Raw genomic sequence first — 15000 nt, forward strand, 5'->3', positions numbered from 1 at the left:
GGTCCCATCCCCACTACAGAGGGGGAAAAATTCCATTAACTTTTGGGGTCCCACAACCAAGTAATATTAGTTACTGTTCCCCAATAACTTTGCAGTAGATGGCACTCTGAAAAGGGTCATTGTTGTCCACATTACTTTCCTGGGGCCTGAGGTTTGCCTTTATGAAATATTTATTTGATTCTTTATTTTGGCCTATTCAAGTATCCAGTGGCTGAGCTTTGGGTATCAGAGGACAGAACACTCTACCCTAAGGTCATGCTAATGCCACCATTGACCTGCCAAGAGTCATGAAGATTAGCTACTTGCTGGCAGGCCACTGACCATCAGCTCCAGTCTCGTTCCATGTTCTAAACCGTTCTGCTTTTTTTTATTGCTGTTTTGGTTTTGTGAGGCAGAATCTGTTCATTAGAGAAATCCCAGTTTCATTAATCAAAAATTATAGAAGAAAAATAAAAACTGGGTAGGTTAAAAAAGATAAAAATGATAAACATAAGGTTTCCCTTTCTTCTGACTTGTTTTTCTGCTGTTTTGTTTTTTGAGACAAGGTCATGACGTAGCCCAGGCTAGCCTCGAACTTGCAGCAATCACCTTGCTTCTGCCTTCAAAGTAGTGGAATTACCAACGTGAACCTCGGAACCCAGTAAGACCACAGTAGTGGGGGGCTGGAGAGATGGCTCAGCGGTTAAAAGCATTGCCTGCTCTTCCAAAGGTCCTGAGTTCAATTCCCAGCAACCACATGGTGGCTCACAACCATCTGTAATGAGGTCTGGTGCCCTCTCCTGGCCTGCAGGCATACACACAGACAGAACATTGTATACATAATAAATAAATATTTAAAAAAAAAAAAAAAGAAAGAAAGAAAAAAAACCCACAGTAGTGTATTTGGAGCACGAGAGATGGTTCCGTGGTTCAGGGCACTGCTGCTCGTGCTGAGGACCTGGATTCAGCTTCCAGCACCCACCTGGAGGGTCATAACCATTTGGAACTCCTGTTTCAGGAGAGCCACCTTCTTCTGACCTCTGAGGGCACCAGGCAGGCAGGAGGCACACATAACGTATGTGCAAGCCAAACACTCATACACATAAAATAAAAACAGATCAATCGATTTCATGTAGACAAGTGTTTTTTGCTTGTATGAGTCTGTATGTGCACATCAGGTAGCCCACCGAGGTCAGACGAGGGCACTGTATTTCCTGCAACTGAAATTATGGATGGTTGTGAGATGCCATGTGGGTGCTGGGAAACAAACCCAGGTCCTCTGCAAAAGCAGCCAAGGCTCTTAGCCCTGACACATCTCTCGAGCCCCTACAGAGTCTCTTAGGAGGCGATGGCAATGGTTAAAGTTGGCTTTGGAGATAGTTAAACTGATATCCAGGCATAAATATGGTAGGGAAAACATGCCTTAAAGTGGGTGAGCTGGATACTATGTGAGCTATAGCTCAATAAAGCTGTTATTTGACAGATTTGTTTTTATTTATCTGCATGTGTCTGTGGAAGTATATAGCACGAATTGGGGTGTGTGTGTGGGGGTGTGCCCCCAGAGGCCAGAGGAGGGCATGCAATCCTGTGGAACTGGAGGTGGTTGTGAGCTGCCAAATGTGGGTGCTGAGAATCAAACGCAAACCCCCTGGACAAAGAGCAAGTCCTCTCAGCCACTGAGTCATCTCTCCACCCACAAATCTGTTATTTTTTAAAAAGTGAAAACTTATCGGCTGGGAGTGTATGCCAGCAGACAAGGCCTTATCTAGCAAGCAAGGGTCTTTAAGATTCTCAGCAACAGGGGGGAAGTAACACAACACTACTTATTCCTGGACTAATCTGTGGTGATAATTTGGAAAACAATTACATGAGTAAAACTTAAAAAGGCAAAAATGAAGGCAGGCATGGAGGCACATGACTTTGATTTCAGCACTCCAGTGGCAGAAACAATGAGATCTCTGTGAGTTCAAATCCAGCCTGGTCTACACAGTGAATAGCAGTACCACCAGGACCACACAGTGAGATCCTGTCTCATACGAACACTCTTGCACACACACGCACACACACACACACACACACACACACAGGGACTTGGCATTTCAGGGAGACAGGGAGAGGCTTAGATTACGTAGATAATAGACAGCAAAGGGCCTGCAGGACAAGGTCTGAAGAGCCAGCTCCCTCCCTGCCTCCTCCCTTCTCCACCCCACAGGAGCTGCAGAGAGCACACCAACCAGACACTGGCCTAACAGAAAACTCTTTATGCCAAGTCACAAAGATGACAAGGGACACGAGGAGGGCTCAGAAGAGCCCGAGAGGGCTGGGAGGATCCTCCTTTGTGTGGGAGGACAGAGAAGCCTGGGCAGGCTAAGGAGGGCCTGGGCTGGCCGAGAAGGGCCAGTAGGGTTCTCCATTGTGTGGGAAGGCTGAGGGGCTCTGGGAGGACCCTTCTTTGCGTCACAGTTTTAGACGTTGCTCCATCTGCTCTCGGAGTCTGAATTTCTGGATCTAGAAGAAAGACAAGAGTGAGAGTCGGCTGCCTTGGTGCTATGGTAACCAGTCATCCTTGGTCTGCCTGGGAATGACAGTGGGGGAAGGGAGCAAGTACTAAACCCAAGAAAGCCCAGGACAAACAGGAGGAAGTAGCTTTTCGACCCTCCGGCTGTCCGCCAGCTCTTTACTGAGGGAGGAACAGGTGGGACCAATTGGCTTTCTGCAAGGAGGCCCAGCAGACTCCACATTGCCCTGTCCCTCTCCAGTCTCCCCCGCCTTACACACCTTTCCTGAGATGGTGAGAGGATAGTTTTCCACAAACACGATGTATCGGGGAATCTTAAAGTGGGAGATCTGCAGAGCAGAGAGGGGAAGTGTGAGGCTGGGCAAGGTCAGAGCGCTCCCTGGGCTGGGGAACTGGGTCCATCAGGCAACACCCCCCACATCCCTACCAGGGCTGATTGACAGGGAGAGGGAGGCCAGGGAGGGTGGTTGGGGGGGGTCCCACCTTTCCTTTGCAGAAAGCTTTGATCTCCTCCTCTGTGGTGGTCTCCCCACTCTTCAGCCGGATGCAAGCACAGATTTCCTCTCCCATCCGATCGTCCTTCACCCCCACCACCTAGCCAAGGTCAAAGACAAATACCGCACTGCCACCCTGGGCTGGCTAATTTTTGATGTCAGTTTGACTCAGGCTAGAGTCATTTGGAAAGAGGGAACCTCAAGTAAGAAAATGCCCCCACTAGGTTGGCCTTTGGGCAAGCCTATGTTGCATTTTCTTGGTTGATGACTGACGTGGGAGAGGACAGCCCATTGTGGGTGGGGCCACCCCTAGGCTGAGCAAGCCATGGGGGGCAAGGCAGTAAGCAGCACTCCTTCAGTTCCTGCTTCCAGATTCCTGCCTTGAATTCCAGCCGCCGCATCTTCCCTTTGGTGATGGACTGTGATGTAGCAGTAGAAGACAAAACAAACCCTTTCCTCCCCAAGTCGCTTTTGGTCATGGTGCTTCATCACAGCCATAGAAACCTAAGGCAAAGCCCCCTTCCTAGTCACCAGCTAATCCCGGGGTACCAGTGCCCGATTCACGGTGCCTCACCTGCACTTCTTGCACTTGGGGGTGCTTGTGGAAGAAGTCCTCCAGCTCTGCAGGGTAGATGTTCTCACCACCCCGGATGATCATGTCCTTAGAGCGGCCTACGATCTTGCAGAAGCCCTGTTCATCCATCGTGGCAATGTCTCTGTAAGGAGACACCCAGCAGGGGTACCTCACCTCTGCTTTATGGGACGTGTCCACTAGCTCAGGCCTTCACTCAGTCACCAAACATTTACTGAGCATCTACTGTGTGTCCCCTGCTGCTCTAGACTCTAGGAGTCCCAGCAGGAACAAAAAAACACCTTTGAAGCCTATAGCCCAGGCTGGAAGAAGCGGGGTAAAGTCAGTACAGCACCTACCCCATTCTCTCTGCCTTCCTATTTATATATTGGCTTGTCTTTATGGATGGCTTCTTTTTTAATCATTTAGATCTCAGCTCAAATGTTTCCAGTGGCCTTCTCTGACCCTGCTCTAAGAAAATCCTTTCTCCGCCACAGCCACTTCCTCTCCTGTGACCCCGTTTGACTTTTTGATGTCTGAAATTATCTGTCTTCTTCCTCCAGACACGTGGGAAGAAGCAGGCCCGGTCTCATCTTGTTTCCCATCGGGTTGAGGACGCACTGGCACACGGCAGGTGTGGGTACTGCGAGTGTGCGGATCTACGGGGAGCTAATAAAGAACACACACATGGCTGGGGATTTAGCTCAGTTAGAGCACTTGCCTTGCAAGGCCTTGGGTTCAGTTCTCAGCTTCAGACAAAAGGAAAGAGAGAGGAAGGAAGGAAGGGAGGGAGGGAGGGAGGGAGGGAGGGAGGGAGGGAGGGACTGGAGAGACGTCTCAATGTTAAGAGCTCTGGATGCTTTTGTAGAGGTCCCTGTGTTTGATTAATAATCAACTCACGGAAAACCGACTCAGATTCTGGGGGTGCAAGTGTCGTGTGATGTCCTGGTGTCTTATCACTGTGAGAAGTAGGTCCACCCCCATGACACACATTTTGATTCAGGAAAAAATTTTTTGTTGTTGCTGTTTGTTTTGAGGCAGGGTCACATGAGAGTGACCTTGAACACCTAATGCTCTTGCTTCTACCACCCAAGCAGTAGGGTTACCAACATACGCACTACCATGCTGGGATTATGTGACTCCACAGGGAGAGCCCAGGGACTGTGCAAGCTAGTCCTCCCCGCTCACCTGCAGCCACAATCCATTCTGTTTTCCATTACTGGACACAAGGTCTCATGTAGCTCAGGCTGGCTCTCAACTCACTACGTAGCTAAAGATGGCCCTGCCCTCTGCCAAGAGCTGGGATTACAGCCGTGTGCGTTATGCCAGTTCATGTGGCGCTGAAGACTGAACCCATTACTTCACACATGCTAAACAAGGACACTAGAAACTAAGATACATCTCCAGTAAGCCTTGGAGGTGTTTTTTCCCTCCTCCCACGCCCCTACAATACTGGGGTTCAATCTGTGACCTCACACACAGCATCCAAGAGCTCTACCACTAAGCTGCAAGCCCGGGCAAATTTTGGAAAGCAAGTCTCCAGGACAAGAGAACCCATGTCCTCCATGTGCTGGTTTAGTTTACAGAGCTCAGCCTGGAACCCCAGTCTCGCCGTCTCACCCTGTCCGATACCACTTGTCTTGTCCAATTGCTTCGAAGGTCTTCTGAGGCTCATCCCAGTAACCCTGCATGACGCAGTACCCTCGTATGTACAGCTCTCCCGGCATGTTCAGCTTGCTCAGCTCCCCTGTCTCCAAGTTCACGATCTGGGCCTGGGGACAGCAAGTCAGTTTCCAGCTTGAGCTTCCCACTCTCTTGCTTCCCTGGGGATGGGGCGGGGAGCTTTGCTTTCTTTCCCCCTACCCTCCCAGAAATGAAGCTACTGGATCTGCTCATCCCATTCCGGGGAAAGGAAAAATAGGCTAGAAAAGACCTGTCACCATGGAGAGACCCACACTGAGCCTGGACCATGGGGAGGGTGTGTGTGTGCTTACACAGGGTGCTGAGGACAGGGTTGGGTAGTGAGCAGCCTTGAAGGAGGCCTGAAGGATGCCAGGCAGATGCTGAGTTATAAGCTATGTAGAAGGGAAGGCTATTGTCTCCCCTCACTTTCCACAAGGCAGCAAAGACACTGAAGATGACCGCATGGCTCCGCCATGTGGTCAACAGAGGAAGAAGCCGAAATCCTGGTAGACAAAGAGTCACAGGCAATGTACCGAGGAAAACTGGGTCTGGGCACTTCCATGTCTGCACTTTGGGGATGGAGAAAAAGGATATCTCCCTGACAACCCCCAGGGTGCATCCCAAAGAGGCACAGAAACTCAGTAATATCTGAATAAAGTTACATGATTGGAGCCAGAGAAGAGTCATAGCTAGGAGTCTGAGACTGGGGAGTATCCTTGGGCCTTTGAAGTGTAAGGGACCTTCAAGGGACAGATAGCTTGGGAAAAGAAGAGTTTAGGCTCAGACAAAAGAAGAGCAAGAGGCAGGGGCCTGGGGGAACAAAGAGCTGTGTAAGGAAAAAAAAAATCTCTGTTCTGGCTCATTTTCGAGACTGGTCTAGCTGCCCCAAGACAGACAGTGGGCTTGGCAAAAACACACCTCAGACAGGAAGGGTGGCTGAGGAGAGGTTCAGCTGGCGGCTGCTCAGGGCTGCTGTTCCAGCTCTTCCCCTTCCTTGCTTCAACCCACAAAGTCGGGCCAGGTCCAGCAAGCCCCTGTTGCTAGGGCCCTCTATATTTGAGTGAGCTGTTTGGATGTCTGATGGAAAGTCCCAACTGTCCTCAAGCAGTGTGAGGTGGGCTCTGAGGGCATCTGTTGGGGGGGCTCACCTCCGTGTGAGGCATAACTCGGCCCACACTCTCAGCCTTCTCCTCCAGGGTGTCCTCGGGGTAGTTCATGAAGGTCACGGGACTGTTCTCCGTGGTTCCATAAACAACCTAGGGGGTCAAAAAGACTGTTTGGAGGGGACTGAGTGGCAGTGATGACCTACCCTAGGTAGCTGAACGGTGACAACTGGAGTGAGGGACTAGAGGCAGACGTCAGGAGCCAGAAGAGCGGATCTCTGCAAAAAGCCCCTGATCTGCAACAAAGCTGAGAATGAAGCCAGTCTCTGATGGCCAGGGTTCGGTTACTCCCCTGTGGCGCCTGTGGCTGCTGGCATCACCAGTACCCATACTTCTTTCCTCCCATCTCCAGGTTGATTCAGTCCTACCTTCTTGATTTCAGGCCACAACATCCTCTGTCCTTCTCCTCCTCTAGCCAAAGGCCCCATAAACTTGATGAGAAAGCCAGCCTGCCTTGCTTGATCTAGCTGGGTGTGGTACACAGACACAACTCCCCTCCAACCTGGGGCAAGTGTTAGGGTGGGTGCCCCGCAAGCTCTGGAGATTTTCCTATGCATTTATTTTCATCAAAACAAAAAATACAGCCAGAGTAGGAATTTAAAAGGCCTGTGGCAGCTCCAGTGGTCAGAACATCCTGTGCGACAGAAAAACTAACAGCCAGCCTAGATACCATCAGAGAATCCTCTAGGCCAAGAATGACCCACACACCCCCAATTCTAGAGGCAGAAGGTCAGAGGGGTATGGGGAAGAGCAGGCTTGGAGACCAAACCCCCACAACTATGTATTGGGTATCATGAGGTCTAGATACCTTGGACTCTATCAGGTCTCTCTTGGTGGCCTCCATTCCTGTGTATCAGGTGGTGTGGTTCTGGCATAGTTGGGGCATGGTTCCTCCCCCACCTCCCCAAACAGACAGCATCTCTTGCCAGGCAACTCAGAGCTCACCCTGGGCCAAAGCTATAACCTGCCTGTTCACCCTCCCTTCTCCACAGGGCTCCAGACACTGTAGCTGGCAAGTGAACAGAAGCCGGGTCCACTAGGGCGGGACTGCCCACAACCCAGCATCTGGCCCGGGTTGGTCGCCTGTAGCCAGCCCCCCCCCCCCACCTCCCACCAGCTCACACAGCCCTGGGGTCATTGCCCACGTCTGGCCTCTGCCAAGTACACATTGGCGCCACTAGGCCGCCACTCTGAGACCCCCTTAGGGGTGGGTCCTAACCGCGGAAGAGAGGAGGATCCAGAGATGGGGATATTTGGGGGAGATTAAGGAGGGGGAATGTGCAACTGTGCTTGTTCAGTGGCCTGTGGTCTCCAGGTGTGCTGCCAGTCCTGCGGTTCACTACCCCACCTCCCCCTCACACACAACAGTTCCCACTTTTCTATTTAGCTTTCAGCCCCAGAAAAGGGAAACGCGGGTGCAAAGGGCAGAATGAGAAGCCTAGAACTGATAGAGAGGAATCATGGGAAAGCCCATATTCGTGGGTGCCACGGCTCGGAGAAGGGGCAGGGGCAAAGGCACCATTGCTAACCAGCATCATCAACCAGCTCTCTCATCTCCTTGGGGTGAACTGAGAAGGGTCTACCTAGAATCTGGAGCCAGACCCACAGCGGCTCTCACGCTTCGCCTGCTGGGCACAACAGACCCATTAAAGCGCCGCTGGCTGGCTGACCGCGGTGAGACGCATCCGGCTGTCGGGCCCCACTTCCTCCCGCCCCGAATCCAGGGTGACCTGTCTGCCAAGGGTGTATGGGGGAAGGGGACGTGGAGACTCAAACTTGAGCAAATAACTTCTGGGAACGCCTCCCTCTGCCCAGTGGAAATTCAGAGGTCCTCAACACACCTATTATCCTACCCCCAGGGTGGGGGTCCAGGTAGAGAATAGAGAGAGGTTCAGCATAGAGTTTGCGAGTAGGAAGCAAGGGGCTGGGGCTCAGGAGAAAGGTCCCCAACACTATGCATGGTCACCTGCTGTGCAAAGAGCCCCTAGCCATCGAGGACAGGGGCTCATTTCTGGGCGGGAGGGGGTTAAATCAGTGGCTTCGATGCTCCACGTAGTAGCTGGTTCCCCTGCCAAATGCGGTCAGGGCAGCCCTATAAATGGGCCGGTAGACACAAGAATCGAGGACTTGCTGCTGCCAGCGCCCCGCAGCCGCAGCCGCAGCCCCCAGCCCTGGCTTCAGGCGTCCCGGCCATGGCCCGCGTGCTCTTACTCAGTCTGGTCCTATTTGCCATCCTCCTGCAGGCGCTGGCCGCCTGCCCCCAGAACTGCCACTGCCATGGCGACCTGCAGCATGTCATCTGTGACAAGGTGGGGTTGCAGAAGATCCCCAAGGTGTCAGAGACAACCAAACTGCTCAACCTCCAGCGCAACAACTTCCCAGTGCTGGCTGCCAACTCTTTTCGGACCATGCCGAACCTGGTCTCCCTGCACTTGCAACACTGCAACATCCGAGAGGTGGCGGCTGGTGCCTTCCGAGGCCTGAAGCAGCTCATCTACCTGTACCTGTCCCACAATGACATCCGGGTGCTGCGAGCCGGAGCCTTCGACGACCTGACTGAACTCACTTACCTCTATCTAGACCACAACAAAGTGTCGGAGCTGCCCAGGGGGCTGCTCTCCCCTCTGGTCAACCTCTTCATCTTACAGCTCAACAACAATAAAATCCGAGAGCTGCGGGCTGGAGCCTTCCAGGGTGCCAAGGACCTGCGCTGGCTCTACCTGTCGGAAAATGCCCTCAGTTCCCTGCAGCCTGGTGCCCTGGATGATGTGGAGAACCTCGCCAAGTTCCACCTGGACAAGAACCAGCTTTCCAGCTACCCCTCCGCTGCCATGAGCAAACTTCGGGTGGTGGAGGAGCTGAAGCTATCCCACAACCCCCTGAAGAGCATTCCAGACAATGCCTTCCAGTCCTTCGGCAGATACCTGGAGACACTCTGGCTAGACAACACCAACCTGGAGAAGGTGAGTGCAGTGGCAGCAGAATTCTCCTGGCTCCTTCTCTGCTGGGAGGCCAACCTAGTCCCTCCTCCTCCTCTACTCCTTGCCCCATGATTATCACCAAAGCAAGGAGCCCTGCCACCACTCTCTCAGGCTTTGACATATCACCCCATCCCTCTCTCCCTCACCTGGTCACTATGCTTCTCAGCAATACTCTCTCTGGACTCCTCCTTATAAGAGACGGACTGTTCTGGTCTCACAAAGGGCCTCTGCCCCAAACCCCACAGTGAGCAGTAAGCACCTCTTCCTGTTGAGTTTTCTACCCCTCCTCTGCCATCTTCCCAGCCTCCTTAAGCCTGCCATCCCATAAAGGAAGGTTTGTCTGCTGAGGCACCTTACAGAGAGGCTGAGTGACTCAGATTCACAAAGAGACCCTGTTTCTGATGGGGGCTGACCAATGTGCTAAGGTAAAATGAGGTGTTGAAGGTTAAATGGGGTGGGGGAAGAAAATGCCTTTAGGAGACTTCTTCCGGACCCTCAGTGACCCTGATGGATGCCCCCATCCCCTCTGTGGGTTCAAACACCCAGTTTTACTCAACCTCAGGTCCATTTCAACTGAGTAGGAAAACCAAGACACCGAGACCAATGCTCCGCCAAGATGCAGGTTTGGTGCTCAAGGGGCTGGTGAAGAAACACATGTGATCCTCGGCACAAGTCCCCGAGCGTCTCCTCACAGGACAGACTATCTCACTGCCCCCTGCCCCCAGGCAGCCTGTTGACTTTTGTCTTCCCCAGTCATTAGACCCCTGCCCCCTCCTCAGTCCTTCCTGATCAGTCTGGCCAGCTGGGGCTATGCAGGAGCAGAACCCCTTTCTTGGAACTAGAAAAATCACTCTGACACACAGTTTCAGTCAGGAGGTCTGGCCAGGGACCAGAACAAGATAGAGGACAGTTTTTTCATATCCCAACCTGGGCCGTGAGAGAGGTCACAGACAGGGGGCTGAAGGTAGAAGCTAACCTGGGCAGAAGTCAACCTTGTCTGGATAGACAGAGCCTTCTGGGTGGGTCTTCTTCAGCCTGGCCTCACTCCAGCTGAAGGTAGACCACCCTAGTGCCAGAGTGGGGGGCAGTAGAACAACATATGGGGACTGATTTGGAATGGGGAGCCCAGACAGGACCTGTGGCACCAGGGCTCCGATGAGGGCACCAATACATTTCCTCTGGAACTGTCCATCCTGACCAACGTTCCCACCAAGGTAAACATAAATAGCATCTGGCAGAGGGTAGAGGAGCAATGAGGACAGTATTGGGGGAAATCCTGGGACCCTAGGGATGTGGGAAGCCTGAGCTCACTGCCCATCCCACCAAACACTGACCAGGTTCACTGTGTGCCAGTCTGGGCTCTCCAAGCCAAGCTCTGGCTACTCCACAGACCCATGTTTGTGCAGGGAGGTGGGGGGGCAGGGTGTGGTCCTGCAGCTACTGTTTACTGGCTAGGTGACCCTGGCCAAAGGACTGGACATTTTCCACCTTCATATTGGAAAGGACACCTTCCATCTCAAAAAAAGGTGTGGTGGGTTACATCATCTCGACAACTTGGTCATTCTGCTTGGAAAATCGCAGCTCCTCAACAGGCGAGGGCTTGTGTCCTGGCTGCTGGCTGCTGAGGGGACAACTAGGAAAGCCTGGACACTGGAATTGAGATTCTCTCGCTTCTGCCTTCCTTACCCCCCAGTTCTCAGATGGCGCCTTCCTGGGTGTGACCACATTGAAACACGTCCACCTGGAGAACAATCGCCTGAACCAATTGCCCTCCACCTTCCCCTTTGACAACCTGGAAACCCTCACTCTCACCAACAACCCATGGAAATGCACCTGCCAGCTCCGCGGCCTTCGGCGGTGAGCATATTCTTTTGTATAACCCCAGTTTCTCATTCACACGAGGTTCTCGCAGTAGGGCAAGCTGGATGACTACCTAGTAGGTCTGGGACTGAGAGGCTCAGTTTTCTCACTTGTCAAATGAAGATGACAGCTTCGGATTTTTCTGGGGCCCGATGCATCCTGGTCACTGTCCCTTCCCCAAGCATTCCCACCCAGCTTCCCTAAGCCCAGCGACTCTTTGTCTCTGCAGGTGGTTAGAAGCCAAGACTTCTCGACCAGATGCTACCTGCTCCTCCCCTGCCAAGTTCAAGGGTCAGCGTATCCGTGACACAGATGCCCTCCGCAGCTGCAAATCCCCCACCAAGAGGTCCAAGAAAGCTGGCCGACACTAAACAGGTGGGGGCCGGGCAGGGAGGCCACCATTGTCTGCCTTTGGAGATTCTAGCCAGGGTGCTGCTGTCTCCCATGATGTCATCTCTGGAGGGGTGATCAGATCCTCTGCTTACAGGAAAAGGAGGGAAGGACTGGGTCTCCCTCCCAAAGGGCTTGGCCTAGGACTTCCGCCATTCTCTCTGATGCCGTCTGGGTGACTGAAGACCTAACAACCATCCTTCCCTCACTGCAGGTCCCGTCCCAGCCAGTCCTGGTGACTGCCTTCTGCTGGAGTGACTACTGACTCCCCCTACCATGCATACCTTCTCCCACAGCCTCTGCTGGTGCACAGAGCTGCCCACACTTAGACACATCCTGGCAGGGGGCACTGGACTCTCTGTTACCACCCCAGCTCCACCTAATGGGGTCCAAGGGAGGACACGGAGCCTCCCCCCAGCCACTGTGTCTGGACCCTGCCATGGCTCCTCTCAAAGAAGCTATTGCTCTGAGTCCATCAGAGCCAAAATGCAGTGGTCACTGGGAAGGCCACACGCCTCTAACCACCATCCTCAGTTCCCTCCTTCCCTGCCATTTGGAAACAAACATCAGGCCCTTGTCCCACCCGTATTGCCAGAAAGGATTTCAAGCCCATGTCCCCAGTCCCCGCCTGCCAGGACATGCTAACAGGATACCAGTGCTTGGCTGCACATCCTCCATGCTGCATTTCTGCCCCAGACTTCCATAAACATAAATTTATGTGTGTCTAACATTCACTTCCCTCTCACCGTTCCCTACACCTTACCAGGTGTCAGGTAATAAGCGCACAGTTTTGCCTGAGCTCTGCTCCAGGAAGCAGAGAATACCTGGAAGTTGACCTTTCGGCTTTCTGGTCTGGCTCGCCAGTCCCTACGCACTACAGGTCAGGCGTAGTACCCTGGCTCTGACAATCACTCACCACCAGCTCCTTCATGTTCATCCTGCGGATGATGGCTCGGATCAACTCGGGGGGTGCTGGGGACCCAGCAATCACACCTGAATCAGAAAGAAAGGATGATGGGATTGGTGGTCCAAGCCTGTAATGCCAGCAACCTGGGAGGCTGAGGCAGGAGAATTGCAAATTCTCAGAGTCTGACTAGGATACAGAGTGAGTTCAAGGTCAGCTTGGGTAGCTTAGTGAGCTCCTGTCTCAAAAGCAGTCAGTAAAGGGCCGGGGATGCAGTTCTGTCATAGAACACTTGCCTGGCACGCAATCCTCAGTATCACAGACAAATAGAAGAGAAGCTAACACATTTCCCCATTCTTTAGCCCAGCAGAGCCCCTTCACTACCTCATGTAAGGGGAGAGACCCTGAGCCTTCGTACAACACGTGAAAGCGGAGGTTAGCCTGGCATCCAGGGACACTTGGGAGTTACCCTCCTCTCACTCAGGTTTCTACAGTGCCCCTTTCTGCCTCCTACATAAAAAACTGGCCTCAGCAGGGTCAGGGAAGCAAAGCTACCCCAAGCGTCGATGCCTTTGACTGCCCTGCCCCTCACCTCCACGCAGAGATGAGAAGTCGTAACTGGAGAAGTCCGGCTGATTCAGAACATCCACAAACATCGTGGGGGTGCCATACAGGAGGGTGCCTCTGCACAAGGGAAGCTCTCAAGATTAGGTTTAGAAGTGAGAGGGAACCCCTTCCCTCTCCACCATGAACTCTCAGTACAGATCAAAGTTGTGAGGAACAGGAAGAAGTTCAAGGTGGGACTTGGTTCTCTAACCCCCACCCCACCAAGGTCTCCTGGCTGGAGGAAGAAAGCATCTCAGAAAAGGGGAGCAGGTTCAGGAGTGAAGATTTGAAGCGTCTCATTAGCCCACAGGTGGCTTGTCCACCAATGCCCACTTCTCTCGGCTGATGGCTTCCAGCGCCTTCTTGCCATTGAAGCTTGGAGAAGACAGGAGGAGGGTGACACCGTGCACTATAGACACCATTGTGCCCCCCACGGAGCCCAGGCAGTGGTACAGGGGGCTGGGCAGCACCAACCGCAACTCTTCTGCATTCTGGAGATGGAGACAGGGGCTGGGTCTATCATGCAGTCAGTTCTTCCGACCAGCAGGGGGAGCCCAGCAAGCTGCCCCATTCCTTGCCCAACTGCTCCTGGCAGCCTGTATAAACCTGCCCAGCGCCCATCCCCACCTCACCTTTGTGGGCATCTTCAGACGCTGGCCAATCAGGATGGCATTGTTTACAATGTTGTGGTGGGAAAGAGTGGCCCCCTTGGGGCTGCCAGTAGTCCCCTAAGAAGATAAGCAGGTGACAGCTTGGCCTTTTTCTCCGTGTTTCTTTCCTATCCTTGGTCACTGCTCAGGAGCCAGAGGGGCTGAGTCATTAAGAGTAGGATATGATTGTCCTGAATCCAACTCTTCCTTTTGTTTATGCACAGTGAATTGTGCAGGGCCAGATGTTAGAATGCAGAAATGCAAAAGAGAACACAACACCGCTGGCTTTGTCCTGTTTATATGTCATATAAGGTGGCTCAGCGGGTTCTGACACTAATTAGCTGCATGGATTTGGAGAAGCTTCCTCTCTGAGCTTGATTCCCCTGGATGGGTTCCATGAACTCTGCCTCTCCAAGCCCTGGAGACTCTTCTCTGTTCTGGAAGCAACAGGACCCAGAAGGGGCAGGTAACAAAAACACCAGTTGATTTCCGGAGGCAGAGAGGAAGGCTGGAGGCCAGAATCAGGAGAGAGTGTTGTTCTCCTGACTTTCTCTACCATCTCCCATCCCAGAGGTCACATAGGCAGGGCACAGGTTTCATCTAGGCTTGGAACTGGAGACCACCGTCTTACCGAGGTAAACTGGATGTTGATGGGATCGTAACAGGACAAGAATTGCTGGTGGTACCGCAGCTGGGCCAGATTCTGCTCCTTGCTACCGGCTGCCACCACGTCATCCAGAAGCAGGGTCCCTGGCAAAGCGGCATCCGCTGAGATGACTGTGGTCAGATCTGGTAGCCTGGGAGACAGAGGGGATGGTGACAAGTGGCTGGAAGACAGCCCAGGAAGACATCAACTCCACCTTGGGTGGGAGGTAGGAGTCCGAGATGTCACTTGATATCCCCCAAACCCAGGATACACCCACCTCTTACTCTTCAAGGCCCCTGGCTGGGCCTTTTCCAGCTCAGGACAGATATGTTTCAGGATGTCGTAGTATTGCTGGGTTTTGAATTGCTTAGGGAACACAATGGCTTTGCAGCCTACCTGTGGGAAAAAAGTCCCCCTACCTGTGATCAGCGGGAAGCCCCAGACTTAGAAGGCCTCACTAATGTCTTGCTTTCTTTCTCATATACCTCAATAGCTATCCTGACACACCCATGTAGCAACACACACACACTACCCTGGCCCACACAGTCCAACCCC

At 52.9% G+C, this 15000-nt stretch overlaps 2 protein-coding genes across 2 annotated transcripts in view; one reads left to right on the top strand and one right to left on the bottom strand.

The window, feature by feature from the left end:
• Positions 1–2228: 2228 nt before the first annotated feature.
• The window catches only part of Acsf2 (acyl-CoA synthetase family member 2), a 37576-nt gene continuing 24804 nt past the window's right edge, over positions 2229–15000 (bottom strand). Inside the window, exons 5-16 of the mRNA XM_057776287.1 lie at positions 14723–14841; positions 14431–14596; positions 13782–13877; positions 13483–13640; positions 13136–13227; positions 12556–12632; positions 6394–6501; positions 5183–5334; positions 3566–3707; positions 2981–3091; positions 2758–2826; positions 2229–2487 (exon numbers count right to left, since the gene is read on the bottom strand). Of these exons, the coding sequence (XP_057632270.1) occupies positions 2437–2487; positions 2758–2826; positions 2981–3091; positions 3566–3707; positions 5183–5334; positions 6394–6501; positions 12556–12632; positions 13136–13227; positions 13483–13640; positions 13782–13877; positions 14431–14596; positions 14723–14841 (1341 nt within the window). The 3' untranslated portion in view covers positions 2229–2436. The remainder of the gene's footprint in view (positions 2488–2757; positions 2827–2980; positions 3092–3565; positions 3708–5182; positions 5335–6393; positions 6502–12555; positions 12633–13135; positions 13228–13482; positions 13641–13781; positions 13878–14430; positions 14597–14722; positions 14842–15000) is intronic.
• Chad (chondroadherin) lies at positions 8495–11620 on the top strand. The gene is made up of 3 exons (XM_057776288.1): positions 8495–9371; positions 11083–11246; positions 11479–11620. Exons 1-3 carry the CDS (start codon positions 8601–8603, stop codon positions 11618–11620), a joined length of 1077 nt encoding a protein of 358 aa, XP_057632271.1. The 5' UTR covers positions 8495–8600.

Source organism: Chionomys nivalis, chromosome 7 (assembly GCF_950005125.1).
Source record: "Chionomys nivalis chromosome 7, mChiNiv1.1, whole genome shotgun sequence".
NCBI classification, from domain to species: Eukaryota; Metazoa; Chordata; class Mammalia; order Rodentia; family Cricetidae; genus Chionomys; species Chionomys nivalis.